This window comes from Protopterus annectens, chromosome 4.part0, assembly GCF_019279795.1.
Source record: "Protopterus annectens isolate FY-2018-M chromosome 4.part0, PAN1.0, whole genome shotgun sequence".
NCBI lineage: Eukaryota > Metazoa > Chordata > Ceratodontiformes > Protopteridae > Protopterus > Protopterus annectens.
The window spans coordinates 582,027,581-582,051,383 of record NC_056733.1 but is presented as its reverse complement, the minus strand read 5'-3'; the positions used below and the strand labels follow the sequence as shown (position 1 = coordinate 582,051,383).

Genomic DNA, 23,803 nt, shown 5'->3' with positions numbered 1-23,803 from the left:
CTCTGAAAAGGAAGATTTTAATAGGCCTTTTAAAATCAATTTATTCTTACTCTCTTGAAGAACTCTAGAGCTAAAGCAGTGGCATATTGAGCACGACTCCTGTAAATGAACCGTCCCCAGGCAGTAAACACATTGTGTGTGTGTTAGATACATTTTTTGCATGCACTTTTTAAAACCAGAGGGTTTTACTTCTTTAGCTTGCTTAGACATGACACTAGAAGAATCCAACAGTCACACAAGAAAGAAAAGACAGCCCTCTAACAAATAACAGGCTCTGTAGCCCTCCAAATCGAGCTAGTTTAAAAGTTATGTTTTTAAAGAAAACACACATCAACATATGTATAATATATACAACTATGCAGACGCACTTGAACTAAGCTAAATACACTTCAAACGGAATAGGGGAATTTTAAAGGCCTTAATAAAACAGCGGGCAGAAAAAGAACTAACAACACACTAAATATAACAAGTATGACTCTCCCCAAATAAGCACGAGCAAAAGACTTGAGTATCTACTAGCAAAACTAAAGTATTATTTAGAATGAAGAAATATCAAAAATGCTTGCTTTTCCTTAAAGCTAGATGAATCACCCGATCTGTTTCAGCAGCAAACAAGATCTGGGGAAGGCACTACAGCATTAATGGGATAGGGAGCAAGCCACAAGCTAGTTGGAGACGTCGAGCTTTAGCAAACGGCCGAGTCGGAACAGAGTATCGGTTCCAACACCCATCAGTACAGAATGAAAGCGAGAGGACTTTACATCATCTGTCACAAAATAGTACGCATGGCTATGTATAATGCAGGTCTTTAAAGCTCCCTGCTTCTCGAGTAAAGGTACTTCATCTATCACATAAACCAGACCACCTACTACAATACAACTGCATAATTACAAAATAGATTGAGAAATGCTTATATAGGCTAAAAACATTCATTTAACGAGAATACATTAACTTTCCAAATGTCTTCATAACAGGGCTTTCGGTAGTTTAAGGCTTTATAAATACAGCAAATCTCAAAGGAATTGTTCACTCTAGTTCTGAAGTACCTTTTAACATCCATTAAGGGTTCAAATTTAGTATTTTAGTAGCATATACCATGACAAACTGGCTCAAACCTGCAAACCTGGCAAATGTAAACTTAAAAAAAAAAATATATATATATATATATATATATATATATATATATATAGATATATATATATATATATATACACAAACATATATACACACACACATATACATACACACACACATATATACACACACATACACACATACATATATACATACATACATACATACATACACACACACACACATACATGTATGCTTCATAACTAACAAGCAAGACAAGTATTTGGGATGGAGATAGCCCTTCTACACTCCCATGTGAAAGGCTTTACCCTTATTCACCTTTACTTAAATATATCAAATCCAAAGCTGCACAACTGTGGGGAAGAGAAACCACTTAGAAAACAGTAGCTGCAACTGCAGACTCACAGTCAATTCATTTCAAATACAATATGAATGAGGAATGGTAACTTTCCACAAACTGCGATCCATGGTAAGAATGGTTACCAGTTCATTGTTTGTCACATACATAATACATTTTAAAATAGTGCAGTGAAAGTTATGTTAGAATTTGCTGTACTTGCATTTCGGTCCTTCTACACGGCCCTGCATTAATTCTATCAGTGTTTCTGGGACTTGGATCCATCAAAGAACTGCCAAAATCAGATTTCTTCGGACTTTGCTATATACTTTCTTCAAGTCTAGGAATATCCAGCTGGCCGCTTTCCACATCGTTTGCCTCTTTACTACCTTTCTCACTGAAAGCATCAGGTACTTGTGCTGCATCCTAATCTGCATCTTATCTTGATTTCTACTAGCATGCATATTTCTTTTTTTCTTCATTCACCCTCTACAGCATTTTCATGTGTGGCAAAGAAGATGGATACCTTTATGCTGTTCAGAGTTGTGAATATCCTCTGTTCTTTTACACTGGCACCAGAATGACTGGGGTAACTTTGGTGGTTTCTGGGCAATGCTGTTTTGAGAGGGCTACAGAACTGTGAATGCAGAGACTGAATTTTTTTTTTTTGTAACACTGACTAACATTGACTAAAAGGGAGATGTGGTTAAAATCCTGCTTTGTTTTTAATTTTATTTCTTTAGGAACACAAGTATATTTGAATTTGGAGTGTTTTAGATGAGCAAGGTGGGGTTCTGGGCACCTGTATTTCATGTGCAAGCTTTTAGTTCTTGCAAGCAATGCAAGTATGGTGGTCTTGAGGGAATTTTCCTAGCTGTGATGACATGCCAAGGATAGACAAACTGCTGATGGCATGTCATGAGTGTCAGGTACTGTTACACTGCACCTAGAGTGCACATTTAAAATGAACAATAAAAAAGCTAGCAGCATGGGCAGCCGCGGTGGTGAAGCAGTTAGCGTTGCCACAAGAGGCTCTCCAGTTCGATCCTCAGCTGGGGTGCCTTCTGTGCAGAGTCAGCATGTCCTCCCTGTGGGCATGTGGGTTCCTCCGGGTGCTCTGGTTTCCTCCCACATCCCAAAGACATGCTGTAGGTGGATTGGACACTCTAAATTGGCCCTAGGTGTGAATGCATGCGTGTATGTGCCTTTTGTGGAAGGTTGGGCGCTGGGCTGGCAACTCGACACTGTAAAACTCCGCTGGCAATCATGAGCAGACAGGTCATCCATTGTGGCAATTCCTAACCAGGAAAAGCCGAAAGAAGAATAAAAAAAGTAACAGCGCAAAGAAGAAGAATAAAAAAACTAACAGTGCATCAGAATCATGTTTTTATTACGTTTTCATTGTCTACAACGAAGATACATATTTTAACACAAACATGTACACACACACACTATATATATATATATATATATATATATATATATATATATATATATATATATATATAGGATCCGGACATAAGCTCGACTAGCATATGTCCGAATCACAAAACATCGAACACACATACACGAAAGTGCTTAACATTGACAAGCGCTTCCGTGTATGTGTGCCTGTTTCGTAGATCAGACTACAGTGCGGGTAAGGGAAAACTCCCTTTCCCCACTGTAGTGTGATCTCGGAGTGAGAATAATAAAGTAGGAGGTGGGGGGGGGGGCACAGCTTCCCACCAGAAAGGTAGATTTTTTTTTTTGAACTACACATACACAGAAGCGATTTTCGATGTTAAGCGCTTTCATGTATGTGTGTTCAATGTTTTGTGATTCGGACATATGCTAGTCGAGCATGTGTCCTAGACCCAAATATATATATATATATATATATATATATATATATATATATATATATATATATATATATATATGTACACACACACACACACACACACACTCAAAAATGTAGAATAAAAAAATTAGTCTGCTTATTTTGCATCTTTTTGGCACTTCTGTTTTTTAAATTTGTTTTTACCTCACAATCCTGTTGGAACAGGAAAGTATTTAGATATGCAAGTATGATGCTAATTAGCTGTCCAGGTTTTGGAGCAGATGTACCAACTTTTTAAGAGTCTTTGCCCAGATTTTTTATGTCTGCAGGTCAAGAGGTACAACAAAATGCCCTCTGCGATCATATCTGAATACAGTTTCTGTGAATATCTTCTGTGTAAGACACTAAGAACAGAAGATGCAGGACAGACAAAGTGCACTTCTGTAAACTACAACCATAATTGTAACTGCAAGAATTGATCAATGATACAGTAGTACGTTTTGGGCCGCCTTCTTGTGTTGAAACCCACAACTAGCCCACATACCAGATTTCACCACTCCCCAGCAGGCAGACGTCTTTAACCATTTGACGTCCGGATGGTGCTATAAAGGATGAACTTGCTGGCACCATCTTCAAGTTTTTCTTGTCCAATGTACCAAAGTCACATCATCAGGCAAAGCATGCCCTGCCACCACTGATCATACTGACAGTTGGATGCCCTGAACTAAGCAGACTGAGGGGAGAAGGGACCTTGAATAAGTATGATACCCACATTAACATTAGGGAATATGAGGAATTGGGCAGAAGAGAGGGAAAGGGTAATGGAACATTGATCTGGATGCAGTCCTCTGTCCTAGTCCTGCTCAGCTTGTCCTCTACAAGGTTTTGATTTGATAGAATGTATGAAAGGTGACGAGTCAAAATGAGCAGAGTTTCTAGCTCTCAGGCAATCAAAGCAAGGCTGCAAAGGGGCAAGATCTGGTACCCCCTTGTGTATATACCACATCCTTGTGGTACAGTCTGTGATAATTTGTAGAGGTACTGGAGACCAGAGATTAACATGTTTTGGTCTAGCTGGTTCATTAGGTAAAGTCAGGTTTACATGCATCAGCTGGCAGACCATGCATAGAATACCATCAAAGAAAATTAAGGGGTTTCCTTGAGAACAAAAACAGAAAAAAGCGCAGTGGGTGGGTGGGGGTGGGGGGGCAACAGTGACAAAAATTGTTGGAAATGCCTGATTAGGTACATAACAAAGGGGGCATTGTACTCAATGAGAAGTCTGATGAATGCCGAATACAATGGAACAATGACTTCCTTGAATTTAGATGCCATACCTTTGTTTATAAGTTGCGCAACATAGAATGATTTCCTCACCACTGTAGACAAATGATGATCAAAGGCTAAATTACTATCGATGCGTGTCCCTAACTACTGGGTCAACTCTAAGGAGTGTGTTGTCAATATGATAGTTACCAGGGATGAATGGCTTCCCAAAGGATACCATTATGCATTTCCTGGCATTAATTTTAGTCCATACCTCTGACACCAGTTGTCTGCAACTAGCAGTCCCTCTTGGAGAACATCTGTGTCAGTGTGACATTCAATGACAGCTCTTAATTTGCAATCATCTGCAAATTTAGTCAGCCAGAGACCACCGACATTGGCCTTGACTTCTGAGAAGTAAATGCCAAAAGAGAGTGGTCCAAGGACTGATCCCTGATGGAATCCATTTATGACTAACCTCTATGTATTGGTGGACTCCCCAATTCTAACTTCCTGCGGCCTGTCTGTGAGCCAGTTGGCTAGCCACCTGGTGACATGCAGGTTTGTACCCTACCCCTTGAATACGTCAACAATGTCCAAGTGGGGTATTGTGTCAAATGCCCTAGCTAGGTCAAGGTAGGCAGTGTGAACGATTCTGCCCTCATCCGTTGCTTTGGTGACCTTTGCAAAGTAGTCCACCAGGTTGAGTAGGCATGGTCTGCCCCTTGATGAAACCAAACTGGGTTGGGTCCAGTGTCTGGAGGTTTACTATATCTCTACTGTTCATCTCCACGACAATTCTTTCCATGGCTTTACATATACGACTAGAGAGACTTATGGTTCTGTAGATTCCAGGGTCTGTAGATGGCCCACTTTTGTGCAGAAGGATGACTGCTGGCTTTCTCCATTCATGAGGCAGGAAGCCTGTTTGGATGCTACAGTTAAATAGTAATTCCAGAGGCCCTGAGAGGTCATGTTTCATGCTATTTAGAAGACATCCTGGGATGTAGTCTGGGCCCATTGATGTAGTGTTCTTGGTCTTACAGAGAGCATTAAGGACCTGTTCCCTACTGATAGTAAGGGGAGTTATATTTGATGATATTTCCTGAGGGAAGGTTGAGGGGTGAGAGAGGTAAAGCTGGAGCTGAATTCATCAGACAGGAGGTTGCTATATCTTCTGGCTCAGTATAGGTGGCTCCATTTACAATGAGCTCTGCACACAATTGTGTGTTGCCTTTGAGGTTGCGGACATAGCTACAGAATGCTTTGTGATTGTCTTTAGCCTGGGAGGCCAAATTAACTCTAATTTCGGCTTTGTTAGACTTTATTTGTCCTCTGAGTTTGTTTAGTTTGATGAGAGTGCTTATATCCTGCTGGGTGCTGCACACCTCCTACTTTTTGCCAAGATTTTCTTCCACCTATTATACAGCCGACTGATTTTGTGATTCCACCAGGACAGCTTGTTTTTTGAGTTAGTTCTGTACTTCTTCCTGGTGGGTACAGCTGCCTCTATGCAGCTATTAACATGTTTGTACAGGGTTTCTGTGAACAGTTCTGCACAGGCAGAAGTGTTCTTGGGGTTTATGGGGGCTTGAAATGTTGCCAGGTTCTCACTTAATAGCAGGAGGTTAGCCTTAGAATAGTTCCTGAATATTCCAGGTTTAGCTGGGGACCCAGGTTTTATTTTTACTTCAAAGGAAACCATTTTGTGGTCTGACCTTACCAGGGAAGGCATTACAGTAGGGGGTAGGCAGCAGTCTCCCATATTAGTGAGGACCAGATCCAGTATGGTTGCAGCCCTGGTTGGTGTACTGACTATCTGCTCCAGGGAGTTTATGTTTACAAAATCCAGGAATCTCTGTGCATGTACGTTTGGTGTTGTACAGGATTCACAGTTAATAGTGAGGTAATTAAATTATACATTGCATAAATATACAACTATAAAATTGTTTTATCAGCAATCAGTACTGAAATAACAAGTGTACCATGCATGTGGATTATACAGTGTACCAAACTGAAAATTGATTTACATTTTTAAGCAAAGTTCCCAAACCCCCCGCCACCCCCACCCTAGGCAGGGAATCTGTGCTAGATCCGGCCAATACCAGAACCAACTTGAATCAAGACATTATACTTTCCATGACAAAGGTAGTCCCAAGACAGACTTGCTTATTCACTCTGACAGTCTTCTGGTTAAAACAAACACAGAGGAGACAACTTTCTACATCATTTGCAGGTCCTAATAACACAATAATTTTATTCAAGTCCTTATACAGAATCTACTTCCATCGAATACAATTTGATCTCACTTCAGCATCTGACATTAATAAAACCTGATGTCTGAAACATCTTACTTCTAGCATTCTCTAAAGGGGTACTTCTCTGTCAATTCTGGATGCCAGGCTAATGCAACAGACTGATGAAGCTTCAATATGTGCTGATCTTCAGCAAACCTAAACAAAGAAAGAAATGAAAGATGGTAATAGTGATTATCCATCTTATACCACAGACAGATAGGGGGGAGGATGTTCAGACTTAGAGGAGGGAAGGGTGTTAAGTTCTGGAAGTCAGACGGGATTATGTGAATGAAGTAACAAAAAGTTGCTACTGCAACAGTAAATTGTAAACACCTAATAACTCTCTTCTACTGCAGATCTCACAGTAGGGGTAAGCAAGTTTGCTAAGGCCAGGAAGAGGCTACAAAAATGAATATGGCCTTGAGAAGTCTTTTTTAGTAGATGGACTTGACTATTAGGAGACATAAAAAATACTTCCATCTGCAATTTATGGACCAGAGCATTCTTATTTTGAATCCCCCTCCAACAGGGGTAAATCTGTGAGAAGGTAGGACATTGTATCTTTGGATATGCAATGAGGCCAGACATGGGTTTGCCCACAGACAAAAAAATCTTTTCTGCCATTAAAAGACTCAGAAATCAATCGGTGATACAGAGTCTAACAAGCAGACACCTGGACTCTCCTGAGATATGACCGTTTACCAAGAAGTGGTGCAAGCTGGGAAACCACTGAAACTCACAGCCTCAATACAGCAAGCGGACTATTTCCCCATATTTGCTGATGTACCAGACAACAGCTGTGCTGTCCCACTGAAACCATAGGAGACTAACATTTAGAAATGTCACATTGGTGGTCTCAGAGATGCAAGATACGGCCATATTGCTATTTCTGGATCCCACTGCTCACATTCTGCCATAAGACTCTTCATAGTCTTAGAGGTGGTGTTCTATGTGTTTAATTTTTTCCTTTAGTAACTGATCCAATAATGCTTTCAACATATGCAACGCTTCGTCTCCAAGGTCCATCCGAATGTATGCCACTTGCGTTACACAGCTTAGCATCTGCACGGACTAAGTGGAAGACCTAAACAAGGACAACCCAATCTTGTTCAACACCACAGATTCCCTGTCTAAGAGATGGTCAGTTGGGTCTGAGGAGCTGGAGCTTTTCGCAGGACTGCTGCAGAGAAAATGGTTCAAGAACATCTGCCAAAATGAGCAATTCCCAAAAAGAAAAAAAAAAAAGAGAGTCAGTCAGCTTTCTTCCATGCAACTCTTGACAGCATATTTCATGATGTCCCTCGAAAGAAGAAATACTGGGCAGCCATCACTGTGAAGGGGAATGGGGCTGGAAGACCAACATCCCTGCTGCTGCATCAGATAGTAATATCCCTGAACTTGTGCTTTGCTTTGGGGAGGGGGGGTCAGTGGAAGATGAGGGAGAAGCTGCCCCTTCTTCATTGTCTAAATTTCTACAGGGGAATCTAAAAATAGCTACAAGGGACTAAAAATGATTCAGTATGTTCATTCTCCTGAAAAGTCCTCCTTGACCTTTTAAGTTCAGGCTCCAAGTCAAGCTAATACTTGACTGAAGCAGAACACCTCTGTGGAAAGGTGAGCAATGGCATTCAGTTAACTGCTGGGGTGAAAACAATCCACAAAAGGCCCAAACGTATCCACAGAATGGGTAATGGCTGTCAAGGCCAATGGAAATGACCAAGGAGTGACTGTCATCAGGAGTATGAATGAAAGTGTGCAGCAACACCTAAAAGGGCAGGTATTGAGAAGACTGTACACATAGTAAACATCGATGAGATATGGGCAGTGACTGCGGCTTAAACAATGCCAGGAGGTGACAACCATGTCACAGAAAGTTCCAGATGGAAAAATAATAAAAAGGAAGGGTTGGACAGCAAAATGAACCTAGTGTACACAGAGTTTATCACATTAAAGTCAGAACTAACATTCTACAAGCAGAAGTACTTGAATGTCAACACATTCCTTAGTCTACAGTGGCTTCTTTCACACTTAAGGATTAAAAGGTTTTGACAGTAGGAGTAGAAAAAACTACAGGAAGAACCTTCCTAGAAAAAAAGTATTCTACCCTCCTGATTCAGAAACAATAGAAGACAGAGACCCCTTATAAGTAACATAGTCCAAGGGCTTTCCTTAGCTGTTGAAGAATGTACCAGACACAGCTCAGTGGATTTCTGTCCGACAGCGAAACAGGTAAAGCTTGAAGTAGCTAATCTACCTGACGTTTTAAATGGTACCTCTGGTGAGCCTCCCAACAGAATTCAATAAAAAAGGTGCAGCAGAGTGGGTTTCCTCCCAGGCATGCTAAGCAGTAAGCATGTACCTGTTGGTGAGAAAATAATCCAACCATTAGGCAAACTTTCTGAACAGAGGTGTTGATACTGTAAGACAGAGAGGCCTAAGCCCTATGAAGAAAAATGTTTTTAATAACATTCTGCTAATAGGAAAATCAAAACAGTCATTTCTTCCGAATCAGAGTACAAGTCAGAATTCGAAAATAAATCGCACATGATACTCGTGTGCACATGAGCAAGCTTAAGCAAAAAATTCCAAAAAAAGCAACATGGAGACAGGGGTAATTTTCTCTGAGACCAAACTCAAACTGCATCCACGCAGAACTGAAAAAGTAGCATAGGGAAAGTCTAACCTTCCAGGTGGTCCTAACACATTTGGCGCAAGCTCTCCAGGTTCTCTATGATAAACCTCTTAGCACATCTACAGGTTACTATATATGCAATGTAAATTTGAAAAGTAACTCCCACAGAAATCATTAAAGTTAATGTAAAATATGGACATCTGACTGACAGCCACAGAAAAATAAGATGCTGATTACCACACATTTTGTTATAGTCACTTCTTACACAGGGAATATATGCACAACATACAACTTTTGTAACAAAAATATAATTATTAAAATAGCATGCACTACTGTTATAAAAAAACAAGAATACTGTAATTTATTCACGATCAGCTCTTCTCATCTTAATACCGTGGTACTACTTCAATTCAGTTATGTGATTATGAAATGTGTCCAAGATAACATTGCTACAACAGTGTATACAAGAATGCTTGAACACCAAACCTTTACTGAATGTACTTCAAAACAGTGAGTTAAAAATACCCGTTTCTGTATAATGATGCAAAATGCTCACCTCCATGTCTACATACGAGTTTGCTGACACATGTACAGGTGTACTGGTTATCCGTCTTCATTTGTAAAGGTTTTATTACTACTGAATATCTACAGTTACTCATTTCCACTGTCGGTGCGCTCCCTTCACCTGTTTCACTAAAATTCCATAGGATGTTCACAGCAAAAGTACAGTTTTGTACCTACCATAAATGTAGATATTCGAGTGTTCACCCTGCTGCAGTCATCACACTTGGGTTATCCTGCCGTCAGGTGGTCCCGCAGTCTGCCCGAATTCCAAAGTCTTGGTCCGGCGTCGGTTGCTGTCGCTTCTTCCCTGACATCAGTGCGCCAGGGGTATAAGAGAGGCATCAGACGCCATTTTCTTCAGTTTTTCTTGCCCCAGATGTCAGGTGCCCCCCCCAATAGGTCACTACATAATACCAATAATAAAAGTGAAGCACAAACAAAACCATACCTCCAGCTATAAGCAAATACACCACAAAGGTTGTATCAGATACAAAGGCATAGGAAAGTTTCAGTTAGATCAGAGGGGATGGAGGAAGGGTAACCTGGACTGCAGCAGGGTGAACACTCGAACATCTACATTTATGGTAGGTACAAAACTGTACTATGCTCATCATGTTACCCTGTACTGCAGTCATCACACTTGGGTTGAATCCCAAAGCTAAGGATGGGAGGTGGAATCAAACAGGATTAGAAGAGGCCAACTGCAGTGGCAAAGCCAGCTCTAGTCTTAGAGTAAAGTGGTAAGTGATAGTGTTTGGTGAAGGTGTGTACAGAACTCCAAGTTGCAGCTTTCAGAATATCCTTGGTTGGCACCCCCCCTGAAGAAGGCTGTAGATGTAGCAGCTGCCCTGGTGGAGTGGGGCCTTATGCTAGCAGGAACTGGTTTTCCATGATGGGTGTAGCAAAAACGTATGCAATGTCCTATCCATTTTGAAATGGTCTGTTTTGAGATCGCCTTTTCTTGTGATGCTGTAGCAAAGGATACAAAGAGCTGGTCAGATTTTCTGAAAGCCTTAGTTTTATCCAAGTAGTAACGTAGTTGCCTGTGAATGTCCAAGGAGTGCAGGAGTCCTTCTCCTTTGTTCTGTGGATTTGGGAAAAAGGTGGGTAAATGGATGATTTGATTTAGAGCCACACTGGATACCACCGTTGGCATAAAGAAGGGGTTTGTTCGTAGAGAGACTCGGTCTTGATGAAAAATGATGAAAGGCTCCACTGCCATTAGTGCCTGTAGCTCTGAGACTCTTCTGGCTGAAGTAATTGCTACCAGCAGGGCAGTTTTCCATGATATAAACTTTAAATCAGCTGAGAAAGCTGGCTCAAAAGGTGGTAGCGTAAGCTTTTCCAGAACAAAGTTGAGGTCCCAAGTTGGTGTGGGTGCTCTCCTGGGAGGCCTTATGTTTTGGCCCCTCTGAGGTACTGCCTTAGAAGTGGATGTGAAAATAAGGAAGGATTCGTGTTGTAGTGAGCTGAAATAGCTGAAGCGTGGATTTTAATAGATGAAAAGGAAAGACCTTTGTGTAACATCTCAGTTAAATATTGTAGAATCTGAGGTATGTCCGGCTCAAGGGGATTTTGGCCTTTAGCTTGGTTCCAGGCGCAAAATCTTTTCCATTTGTCTGAGTAGGCTTTCCTGGTGCTGGGCCTCCTGGCCTCCAGAATGACATCCATAACAGCTTGTGATAGAGGAGCTGGCTGGTTGTTTATGTGATTTGCCATGCAGCCAGATTTAAGGTCTTGAGCTGGCTGTGTAAAATCTGGCTGTCTTGCTGTGTGAGCAGATGAGGAATTTGTGGTAAAATCCATGGTGGGCCGTGGGCCATGTTCCTTAGTAGTGGGTACCAGTGCTGGCGTGGCCAGACTGGGGCAATGAGCATCATTTGTGGTCTCTCCATTCTGACTTTCAGTAGCACCTTTGGTAGAAGGGGCAGTGGAGGAAAGGCATATACTGTCAACATTTTCCAAATGAATGAGTGCGCGTCCACTTTCCAAGCTCGATGGTGGAATGTCCTTGTGCAAAATTTTGGTAGCTGATAGACCTGTTCGCCAACCCCCAAAACTATGTCTGGGCGGCCCCATTTTTGAGTTATCATTGCAAATACTTGTGGATCCAGTTTCCACTCGTGGGGATCCATGATGTTTCTGCTTAGGTCGTCTGCCAATGTGTTCTTTCTTCCTGGCAGGAACTGTGCTTGTAATTGAACTTGGTAAGTCAGTGCTGTGTTCCACAAGGTCATTGCTTGCCTGCATAGAGGGTAGGAGTGTGTGCCCCCTTGCTTGTTTATGTACCACATTACTGTGGTATTGTCTGTCCTTATTATAAGTTGTCCTGGATGTAAGAGGTCCTTGAAAGCTGTCAGAGCATTCTGTACAGCTAGCATTTCTTTTTGATTGATGTGCAGATATCTTTGATCTGTAGTCCATTTGCCTTGAACGCACTGTCCTGCCATGTGTGCTCCCCAGGCATAGTCCGATCCATCTGTTGTCATTGTTTGCCTGGCTGGAGGTAAGGTGAAAGGCTGACCATTGTTGAGGTGACATGCCTGTGACCACCATAGAAACTCCTGTCGAAGGCAGGGAATGAGAGGTATCATTGTTTCCAAGCTGTGGCTGTGTTGAGTCCATACGCTTTTCAGGTACCATTGTAATTTCCTCATATGCAGTTTTGCAAATGGTAGTAGTATGCAAGATGCCATGAATCCCAAGGCCTGCAGAATTTTTCTTGCAGGGAGTTGGGTCTTTGTTGCCATTATTTTGAAGTATTGAGTTAGTTGTAGTTGCTTGTCTGGCGTGAGATAAGCCATCTGGGCCGTTGTATTCAAGCTGGCACCCAGGAATGTCATGTTTTGTGAGGGCACTAGTTTTGATTTCTTTTCGTTTACTGTGTACCCTAGGCAACTTAAAAGGTGTTTGACAAATGCCAGATGTTGTAAGAGAATGTCCTTGCTTTCTGCTTGGATGAGGCAGTCGTCCAGGTATGGGTATATTTGAATTCCTCTTTGTCTGCAGTATGCAATTACTGGTGCCAGGCATTTTGTGAAGACCCTGGGCGCAGTAGATAAGCCAAAGGGCAGTGCAGAGAATTGGTAATGGGTTGAACCTGCAATGAAATGGAGATATCTTCTGCAATTTTGTCTGATAGGGACATGCAGGTATGCCTCCTTGAGGTCCAACGTTACTAGCCAAGCCTTCTTGCCCAACATGGGAAGAAGCTGCTGTAGTGTTAGCATCTTGAATTTGGGTACTTGCAAGTAAGTGTTTAGAATTGAAAGGTCCAGAATGGGTCTCCATGCATTGTTCTTTCTGGGGACTAAAAAGAGCCTCGAGTAAAATCCTTGGCCTTGCTCCTGTGTAGGCACCAGTTGAATGGCTCTCATGTCCATGAAAGCTGTAATTTGTTTTTGTGCCTCTGCCCATTGATTTTGTGGCAGGTTTGGCATTCTTTTTATCATTGGCAAAGTGTGAAAATGGAATCTGTATCCTTGCGAGATAATGTCTAGGACCCATTTGTCCTTTGTGATGATGTGCCAGTTGTCTGCAAAAAATGCTAATATTCCTCCCAAGGGAGCTGCCAAGAGAGTTTTGCTTGGTAGTTTGAGGATCAGGTCATTGTGTTTGTCTTCTAGTAGTTTGGGGCCTGTCTTCTCCTCCCTTCTGTGTTGCAGTGCCCCATTGGCGAGGTTTGTAAGGAATTTGTGCTTGACCTCTGCCCCTTGGGCATCTGTATTTACCCCTCTGTGGCCTGTCAGAAGCTGGAAAGGACCAATTTTTTGTTGGCCAATTTCTGCTGAAGCGAGGGGGTTGTACCTGTAAGAAATCCTTGACCGTCTGCATAGACTTTGCCTTATCCTCCATTTTCTTTAAAACCTCTTCTGCTTTGACACCAAATAAGACAACCTGCTGTAAAGGTGCATCTAGTAATTTTGCTTTAACATGATCAGGCAGAGTTTGTTCCTTTAACCAAGCATGCCTGCGTATGACAGACCCAGTAACAACTGCTCTACAGGAAGCTTCCAAGGAATCAAATCCACATTGTAAAGTATGTTTGCCCACCTGTTCAGCTGCATGCAACAGATCCTGCATTTCCTTGAATTCAGACTGTTGAGAGTTTGTGCTCATCTTTTGTTTTAATTGAGACATTAGGAATTGCTGATATTTCAGCATGTGAAATTGACAATTTAATGCTCTCATAGCTAGAGTAGCTGACCTTCTTCCCCCACCTATCTAATGCTCTAGAGTCCCTTTCAGAGGACACAGGATTTTTAGCCATAGAAGCCTTAGCCCCTTTGGGACCATGGGAGATTGTTTCTGGGTCAGCAACAGGGTTTTTGTAAAGGAATTTGTGTGAGTCAGGCACTCTATAATATCTGTCTGGTTTAGCTGGAGAAGGAGGCAGAGAATCTGGATTTAGACTAGATTCTAAGTAAACATCATCCACAATGTCTAAAACTGGAGGGATAGCAAGTAGTCTGTGTTGGGGAAGTAAAAAAAACTCTCGGAGCCTTTTCTTTGAGTCAGAGTAGTCCTGACCTTCCCAGTGGAAATGTTCCCTCATGGTATGCAAGGTTTCCCCAAAGGAATAGTCTTCAGAGGGAGATGCTGAGGGAATGGAGTCTTCAGCATCAGAATCTTCATAAGGGGGAAAGGAGTAATCCTGTTCCTCAGAGGAGTCTGAGGAAATAGAAACTTGATCAGAGGAAGCATAATCCACCTCTTGTCTTGGCCTTTTGTCTGGGGGGTTGGGAGCCCCTGATCAGAGTAATCAAATCTTCAGCCATCTTAAGCATCTGTTTCTTAGGCATGGGGCCTTGAACTGGAGACTGATGTACAGTCTTTTTAGGTTTTAAAGAAGTCTTAAGCTTAGCATAAGATTTTATGGTGAGAGTAGTCGGTCTAAAGACACCTTCTGTAACCGAAGGTGTTTCCACAGCACCGGCTTCTCCTTCTGCAATGTTGTCGGTAGGGCCTAAAGAAAATGGCTGCGTCGGCCTAGTACTCTCTGATTGAGAATCCAAAGCGGTCTGGGGTTCCAATTCTGTGGTAGTCAGGGGCTGCGTAGGCGCCTCACAGAAAACCAGAGAACCGGCGACAGGCCCAGCCGAGGCCTCGGAGTCTGGCTTGGATCTAGGCTGCCTGTCCTTATCTTTGCGTTTTTTATGTACGCCGGTAGTCTGTTGCTCCAACGGCATAGTATAATTAAATTTCCTACCGAAGTAGTGTCGAGCGAAATCAAAGCGTTGCTTTACAGTTCGCTTATTGAACCTAGCACAAAACCGACAACCAGTGACGTCGTGGTCTGGGCCTAGGCAAGGTATACAATAAGAATGAAAGTCCTTATGAGGTATTTGCTTCCCACAAGAAATGCAATTGTTAACTTTTTCTGATATCGGACTGAGGCAAGAAAAGGTTCCCCAACGGGGTACTTAGCTTTGAAGACTTTGGACTGAAATTCGATTCGAAAATCTCGGGTGTCGGCCGACCGGCACTTGCGAACTGCTTGTGCTTCGGGCACCGCGCGGCAAGAAAGACTGGAGAAAATGGCGTCGGATGCCTCTTTTATACCCCTGGCGCACGGATGTCAGGGAAGAAGCGACAACAACCGACGCCGGACCAAGACTTTGGAATTCGGGCAGACTGCGGGACCACCTGACAGCAGGATAACCCAAAGTGTGATGACTGCAGCAGGGTAACACGATGAACATCACACTACTGCAACTTCCAGGCATTCCGTTGAAGAACAGTAAAATAAATACCTGGTGTAAGAGTACTTGTTGTTGCTCCTGTTGTACAACAGTTTTACTGCTGGCTGTAAAAAAAGAATAACAAGATGTTAGCAAAACGGTAGGAACCAAAATCTAATGGTTGTAGTTTCCCTGCTTTAAATCAAAATTATAGTAGTTTCACATATGACTTGTGTTTCATTAACATACATCTGATAAAAGTGCAAACTTGCAAAGGTCATCCTCATGTCTGGTACAGTTAAACAGCTCACACTACAAAATCAAAGCTAATCCCAGTATTATGGCTCACTGTATTAGTTTAGTAAATCAACTGGACTACATATCCAATAGCGATTTTCAATCTTCTATTTAGTCAAACATTTTTTGAAGAAGTAAAACATCAAGAATGACAAATAAAACCTTCTTCAGGACTGAAAAGAAAAGTACAAGTAACCTAATACAATGGGAGGCAGAAAGAAATTGTATGTTGAAAATTTTAATAAACAAACATTAGATTACCAAGTCCAACTGGGCAAAACCCCTTTTCATTCGAGGCCCAGGGAGAAAAGCCCCAAAATAATTGAAATACATACTCACAATATATATATGCAGTACACAGAGATGGCAAACACTTCTGTCAAGACAAAAGGGAATTTGCATACAATATTACGGGATGCCTTCATATTGCAATATACAGAGTTTTATTCTCATCACATACCTAGTTATTACAGAAAGGTTGCATCAATGGTCACTACAGCAATGCGCATTGATGTAGAGCTATAATATGTAGATGGGAAGATTTTCTTGGTTAGATACTGATGAAGTTTTATTTGGCATTCTTGTTTAAGGAAGTTGACACAAGTAGGTAAGCCTCCAGCAGATCACATCAACAAAATATTACACAGATCCAGTCAAAGTACTTTAGGCCACCATAAAGTAGAATGAGATCCCATGGTATACACAAAAGTCAAATTAACTTGCCAGGAATCTCCGTTAGTGAAGTAAGTTTCAAATAGTTTGAGATATTTAATTTGAAAGGAGAAGCATTAGTAAGGGGGAAGAGAAAAGGAATGCATTTATGTGCATAAGAAATCAAGACAGAAAACCCTAACAAAATGCTTCCATAAAGTTCACCATGCACAATCTAATCATCAATAAACCAAATGACAAGTAAGAGTCAACAGTGAAAAAAAAAATCAAACAAAAATGTAACTACAAACATTTTTTTTTAAGATCTGTGTAAGCCCCCACCTCAAAACAATGTAGACAACATGTTGCCACTACTTCATTACTTTCACTACAAGGTGACTCACCATTTAGTAAAACAGCATGCCCTTTTCCTGAGATTGTGTGATCTCTCAGTTACAGCCCATTTCAGAAGAATTCTCATGTGGAATCTTACATGAGAAACCTTGGGTATGCTAGCTGCCAAGAGATCAACCACCCTCAGACAAAAGCTATGATTATGAAGGAATGGAAAATAAAGAACGAAAACTTCTGTTTGAATTCTGTCCAGGAGGGAGTCTTGCACTACATAATTTGTAGGCTGCTGCCTAGGCATGAAGTCATGCAGCCATGTAGGTTTATAGTTTGTATTTTGTCAGATTCAACATTATTCCCGGAAAATGGACATGTTAATTACAGACTCTCTCACCAACACTATGCAACTTAGGGAGAAAGCAGCTAACTAGAAAACCAGACACAAAGTAGTCTGATTCATTACAGAATCAAGTGCGTCACACACACAACATGGATTTGATGAAAACACAAGGGGCTGAGGTGACACCAAATAAGACATGTAACGGACAATGGCTGGTTCTTAGAGATCCACATTCCTTGAGGATTCTCTTGAGATGTGTGTGTAGACATAGGAGCTTTCACAATGTACAGAACACATCAACTCTCCTAGCTCTAGAAAGGAAGGAATGGCAGCACAGAAACCATTCAAAAGGTTTCACTGGGGAAAAAATCTTAAGCTGCTGAGATCAAAGACTGATTCAAAGTCTGTAAGAAATCATTAACTTGTTAAAATGGGCAGACAAGGCAGATGTATTAAGCATTCCATCCATCCATCTTCAACCTCTTTTTCCCCATTTTGCACATGGGGTTGAGGTGTCACTTTCAAAAGGATTAATCATCTCGAGCCAAGGTTTCCACTGCCAGGTGGCTAGTCCTGCTGCGGTAGTTCATCTGTATCACTCACTCCCACACACACTTGCGACTACAGCCAATTTAGAGTGTCCAATCAACCTACTGCATGTCTTTGGAATGTAGGAAGAAACCCACGCAACCGCAGGGAGGACATGCAGACTCCACACAGAAGGCACACCCCCAACAGAGAATCAAAAGTACAGTTGTGTACCTACCATAAATGTAGATGTTAGAGTGTATTCACTGTTGCAGTCATTACACTTGGGTTATTCTGCTGGCAGGTTACCCGCAGTCAGCCTAAATTCCAAAGTCTAGGTCCGGCGTCGGTTGCTGTCGCCTCCTCCCTGACGTCAGTGCGCCAGGGGGTATAAAAGATGCAGCCAACGCCATTTTCTTCAGCTTTTCTTGCCCCAGATGTCAGGTGCCCCCAAATTGGTAGGCTGAAAATTATGCCAATAAGTATGCATGCACAAAAATAAACATTTCCTTCATCTACAAGCAAATACACCACATAGGTTGTATAGGATACAGAAGTACAGATAAGTCCGAGCAAAGAAAAGGGGGATGGTGGGTGGGTAACCTGGACTGCAACAGTGAATACACTCGAACATCTACATTTATGGTAGGTACACAACTGTACTATGTTCATAGTGTTTCATTGTTGCAGTCATTACACTTGGGTTGAATCCCAAAGCGGAGGTTGGGTGGCTGGGTCTAAATAGGATTAGGAGAGGCTATAAGGCCCTGCAGAACTGCAGTGGCAAAGCCTGCTCTGGATTTACAGTAGAGAGGTAAGTGGTAGTGCTTGGTAAAAGTGTGCACTGAACTCCAAGTTGCAGCCTCTAAAATGTCTTTGGTTGGTACTCCTCTGAGGAAGGCTGCTGAAGTGGCTGCTGCTCTGGTTGAGTGAGGCCTAGTGCCCTTAGGCACGGATTTGCCATGTTGTGAATAGCAGAAACAAATGCAGTGGCCTATCCATTTTGAGATATCCTTTCCTTGTGATCCTGCAGCATATGCTACTAAGAGTTGCTCAGTCTTTCTGAAAGCTTTAGTTCTGTCCAAGTAGAAGCGTAGCGGTCTGTGTATGTCCAAAGAATGCAGGAGTCTTCACCCTTATTCTGTGGGTTTGGATAAAAGGTAGGCAAATGAATGGTTTGGTTAAGGGCCACACTGGACATTACCTTAGGCATAAATGTCTGGGTCGCCCTCAGAGAAACCCTGTCTGGATGGAAAATGATAAAAGGTTCCACAGCCACGAGTGCCTGTAACTCTGAGACTCGTATTGCAGAGGTTATTGCTAGGAGCAGAGCTGTTTTCCAAGATAAGAACTTTATTTCAGCTGTATTGGCTGGCTCAAAAGGTGGCAGTGTGAGTTTTTCCAAGACATAATTGAGGTCCCATGCAGGTATTGGTGCTCTCCTTGGAGGTCTTACGTTTTTGGCCCCTCTGAGGTACTGCCTTAGCAACGGATGAGAAAAAATAAGTGGTTCCGTATTGTAATGAGCTGAAATGGCAGAGGCATGGATTTTAATTGATGAAAAGGATAGGCCTTTGTCCAGCATCTCAGTTAGGTATTGTAAAATCTGAGGAATATTTGGTACAAACGTGTCAATTCCTTGTGCCTGGTTCCAAGCACAGAATCTTTTCCATTTTTCTGCATAAGATTTTCTGGTACTGGGCCTCCTGGCCTCCAAAATAACATCCATCACTGCTTCAGAGAGAGGTGCGTTCTGAATGGCTACATTATCCGCCGTGCTGCCAGATTTAGGGTCCTGAGTTGGCTGTGCTGGATCGGATTGTTTCGTTGGGTCAGTAAATGAGGAATTAGAGGCAATGTCCAGGCTGGGCCTTGAGACAAGCTCTTTAGGATTGGGTACCAGTGCTGGCGGGGCCAGTCTGGAGCAATCAGAATCATTTTTGGTTTCTCTTGTCTGACCTTTAGGAGTACCTTGGGGAGGAGAGGCAGAGGAAAGACATACTGTTAGGGTTTTCCAGCTGAATGGTAGAGCATCCACTTTCCATGCTTGCTTGTGATACGTCCTTGTGCAGAATCTCTGTAGTTGGCAGTTGTGAGGAGAGGCAAATAGATCTATGTCTGGGCATCCCCATTTCTTTATTATCATGCTGAAGACTTGTGGATCCAGTTTCCACTCGTGGGGATCCGTGAGATTTCTGCTTAGTTCGTCTACCAGAGTATTTTTCTTTCCTGGCAGGAATTGTGCTTGCAGGTGTACTTGATAAGTCAATGCTGTGTCCCACAAGGTCATGGCTTGTCTGCAGAGGGGGTAGGAATGAGTGCCTCCCTGTTTGTTTATGTACCACATGACTGTAGTATTGTACGTCCTTATCAGTAGTTGTCCTGGATGGAGTAGATCCTTGAAAGCTGTCAGGGCATTCTGAACAGCTAGCATCTCTTTTTGATTGATATGAAGGTGCCTTTGGCTTGTGGGCCATGTGCCCTGAATACATTCTCCTGCCATGTGGGCCCCCCAGGCATAATCTGAAGCATCTGTTGTTATTGACTGCCTGGCTGTGGGTAGGGTGAATGGCTGTCCCTTGTGGTGACAGGCCTGTGTCCACCATCAAAACTCCTGTTGCAGGCAAGGAATGAGGGTAATTAATGTTTCCAGGCTGTGACAATGTTGAGTCCAAACACTTTTTAGATACCACTGTAGTTTCCTCATATGCAGTCTGGCATATGAAATTAGCAGAATGCAGGATGCCATGAAGCCCAAAGCCTGCAGAATTTTTCTTGCAGATAACTGGGTCTTTGTTGCCAACATTTTGAAGTAAGAAGTCAGTTGCCTTTGTTTGTCTGGCGTGAGATAAGCCATCTGGGCAGTTGTATTTAAGCTTGCACCCAGGAATATTATCTGTTGAGTGGGTATTAGTTTTGATTTCTTTTCATTTACTGTGTACCCTAGGCAAATTAGTAATCTTTTTACAAACGCCAGATGCCTTAGTAGAATGTCCTTGTTCTCTGCTTGAATAAGGCACTCGTCCAAGGATATATTTGAATTCCTCTTTGTCTGCAAAATGCAATTACTGATGCCAGGCATTTTGTGAAGACTCTGGGTGCAGTAGATAAGCCAAAGGGCAGTGCAGAGAATTGGTAGTGCATTGAGCCAGCTATAAATCTGAGGTATCTTCTGCAAGACTGTCTGATTGGAATATGCAGGTATGCCTCTTTAGGTCCAAAGTTACAAGTCAAGCCTTCTTACCCAGCAAGGGCAGAAGCTGCTGCAGAGTCAACATTTTGAATTTTGGAACATCCAGAAATGTATTTAGAATAAACAGGTCCAGTATTGGTCTCCAGGCTTTGTCTTTTCTGGGTACCAAGAAAAGTCTTGAGTAAAATCCTTGTCCCTGCTCTTGCTGTGGTACTTGCTGAATGGCTCTCATGTCCATAAGGGATGAAACTTGTTTTTGTGCCTCTGCCCATTGATTGTGTGGCAGGTCTGGCATACCTTTTGGCCTTGGCAGGGTGTGAAAGTGGAACCTGTAGCCCTGGGACACTATATTCAAGACCCATTTGTCCTGGGTGATCATGTGCCAATTTTGAGAAGAAAGTGCTACTTTTCTCCCTAAGGGGGCTGCCAAAAGATAAGTGCTTGGTGCTGGCAGAGGAAAGTCATTGGGACTGTTTCCTGTATAGCTGTGTTTTGTCTTCTCCGCTTTTGGAGGTAGAAGCGCCCCACTGTTTAGGCCTGTATGAGCCCTGGGGCTGGGATCAGCCTCTGGGGTGTCTGTATCTGCCTCTTTGTCGCCTGTCTGACACTGGAAAGGACCAATTCTTTGTAGGCCAGTTCCTGCTAAATCTGGGTGGCTGTACCTGTAAACAATCCTTTACTGTCTGCATAGATTTCGCTTTGTCCTCCATTTTCTTCAACACCTCATCTGCTTTAACACCAAATAAGGTATCATGCTGTAATGGAGCATCTAATAATTTTGCTTTAACATGATCAGGCAGATTCTGTTCCTTTAACCAAGCATGCCTCCTAATGACAGAACCCGTAACTGCAGCCCTGCAAGAGGCCTCCAGAGAATCAAAACCAAATTGCAATGTATGCTTTCCCACTTGTTCAGTTGCAGGCAATAAATCCTGCATTTCCTTATTTTCTGCACAATCAGAATTTGACAACGTTTTCTGTGTTAGCATTGACATTACGTATTGCTGATATTTAAGCATATGAAATTGACAATTTAAAGCCCTCACAGCCAAAGTAGCACAAGTGTAAACCTTTTTTCCCCATCTGTCTAGTGCCCTTGAATCTCTATCAGAGGGGATAGGGTTTATAGAAGCCTTGACCCCTTTGGGACCCAGAGAAATAGTTTCTGGGTCAGCAGCAGGGTTTTTACAACGAAATTTATGTGAATCTGGAACCCTGTAGTATCTATCTGGTTTAACAGGAGCAGGAGGTAAAGAGTCAGGAGAAAGTCCGGACTCTGAAAATACATAATCTACAATGTCTAACACAGGAGGAATAGCCAAAGGCCTGTGCTGAAGTAGTAAAAGGAAATCTCCAAGTCTTTTCTTAGATTCTGAATAGTCTTGGCTCCCTCATGGTATGCAGGGTTTCCCCAAAAGAATAATCCTCAGGCAGTGAGGCTGAAGGGATAGATTCTTCAGCATCAGAATCCTCATAAGGAGGAAGAGAGTATTCCTGTTCAAAAGAGGAGTAAGAGGAAATGGAAACCTGATTTGAAGATTCATATTCTGTCTCTTGCCTAGGCCTCTTGTCAGGAGGGGGATGGGATCCCCTAATCAAGGTAATTAGGTCTTCGGCCATTTTGAGCATCTGTTTTTTTAGGCATGGTAGTCTGTCCAGGAGAATGCTTTACTTGTTTCTTTGTCTTTAGAACTGCTTTAGTCTTTGTTTCGGAAGCTGAAGTAGGCTTTACATATAACTGTGTAGGTCTGAAAACACCCTCAGAAGCCGATGCCTGTTCAGTGGCTCCAGACCCATCTGAGGGAATAGTTTCCGAATGTCCAATACCTTGAGTATCCAGAGACCTAGCTGGCTCCACGTGGGAGTCGTCAGCTCCCTGTGGTTCTGAGGTAGCGGGTGCCAGGGACTGCGAAAGTGCCTCACTGAGAACCGGCGACTTGCTTAGCGGAAGCCTAGTCGGTTTTAGACCTCGGATGCCTGTCCTTTTCTTTTTCCTTGAGCTTTTTATAAACTCCGGTCATCGGCTGTTCCGACAGCATTATATAATTGAATCTTCAGCCAAAGTAATGAAAGGCAAAATCGAACAGATGCTTAATAGTGCGTTGGTTAAATCTAGCACAAAACCGACAGCTAGCAACATTATGATCAGGGCCTAGACAAGGAATACAGTAAGAATGAAAATCCTTCGGAGGTATTTGCTTCCCACCAGAAATACAATTGTTAACTTTTTCTGACATCAGACTGGAGCAAGAAAAAAGTTTCCCCAACTTGGTACTTCGCTTTAATGAAGACTTCGGATCTGAAATTACTTTTTGAAAATCTCAGGAGTCGGGACGACCGTCACTTGCGAACTGCTTTTGCTTCGGGCACCGCATTGCAAGAATGACTGAAGAAAATGGCGTCAGCTGCATCTTTTATATCCCTGGCGCACTGACGTCAGGGAAGAGGCGACAGCAACCAACGCCGGACCTAGACTTTGGAATTCAGGCCGACTGGTAACCCAAGTGTAATGACAGTGAAACACGATGAACATCCAGAGAGCCTCTTGCTGTGAGGTAACATCACTAACCGCTGCACCACCGCGGCCACCCATAGCTGTTACACAAGCAATGAAGGCACTAAAATGGTTCAGAACACTCAAATCACACTCAGAAAAATGTAATTTATAATCTAATCTTGGCAAAAACTAAGGATGACAAAATTCTACCAGCTTTTATACTAACCTAAAAAATCTAGCAATAAATGTAAT

General features: G+C 42.4%; 1 protein-coding gene across 1 annotated transcript in view; it reads right to left on the bottom strand.

The window, feature by feature from the left end:
• KCTD10 (potassium channel tetramerization domain containing 10) overlaps positions 1-23,803 on the bottom strand; it is a 351,521-nt gene that overhangs the window by 122,078 nt on the left and 205,640 nt on the right. Inside the window, exon 5 of the mRNA XM_044068512.1 lies at positions 15,767-15,819. Coding sequence (XP_043924447.1) covers positions 15,767-15,819 — 53 coding nt within the window. The remainder of the gene's footprint in view (positions 1-15,766; positions 15,820-23,803) is intronic.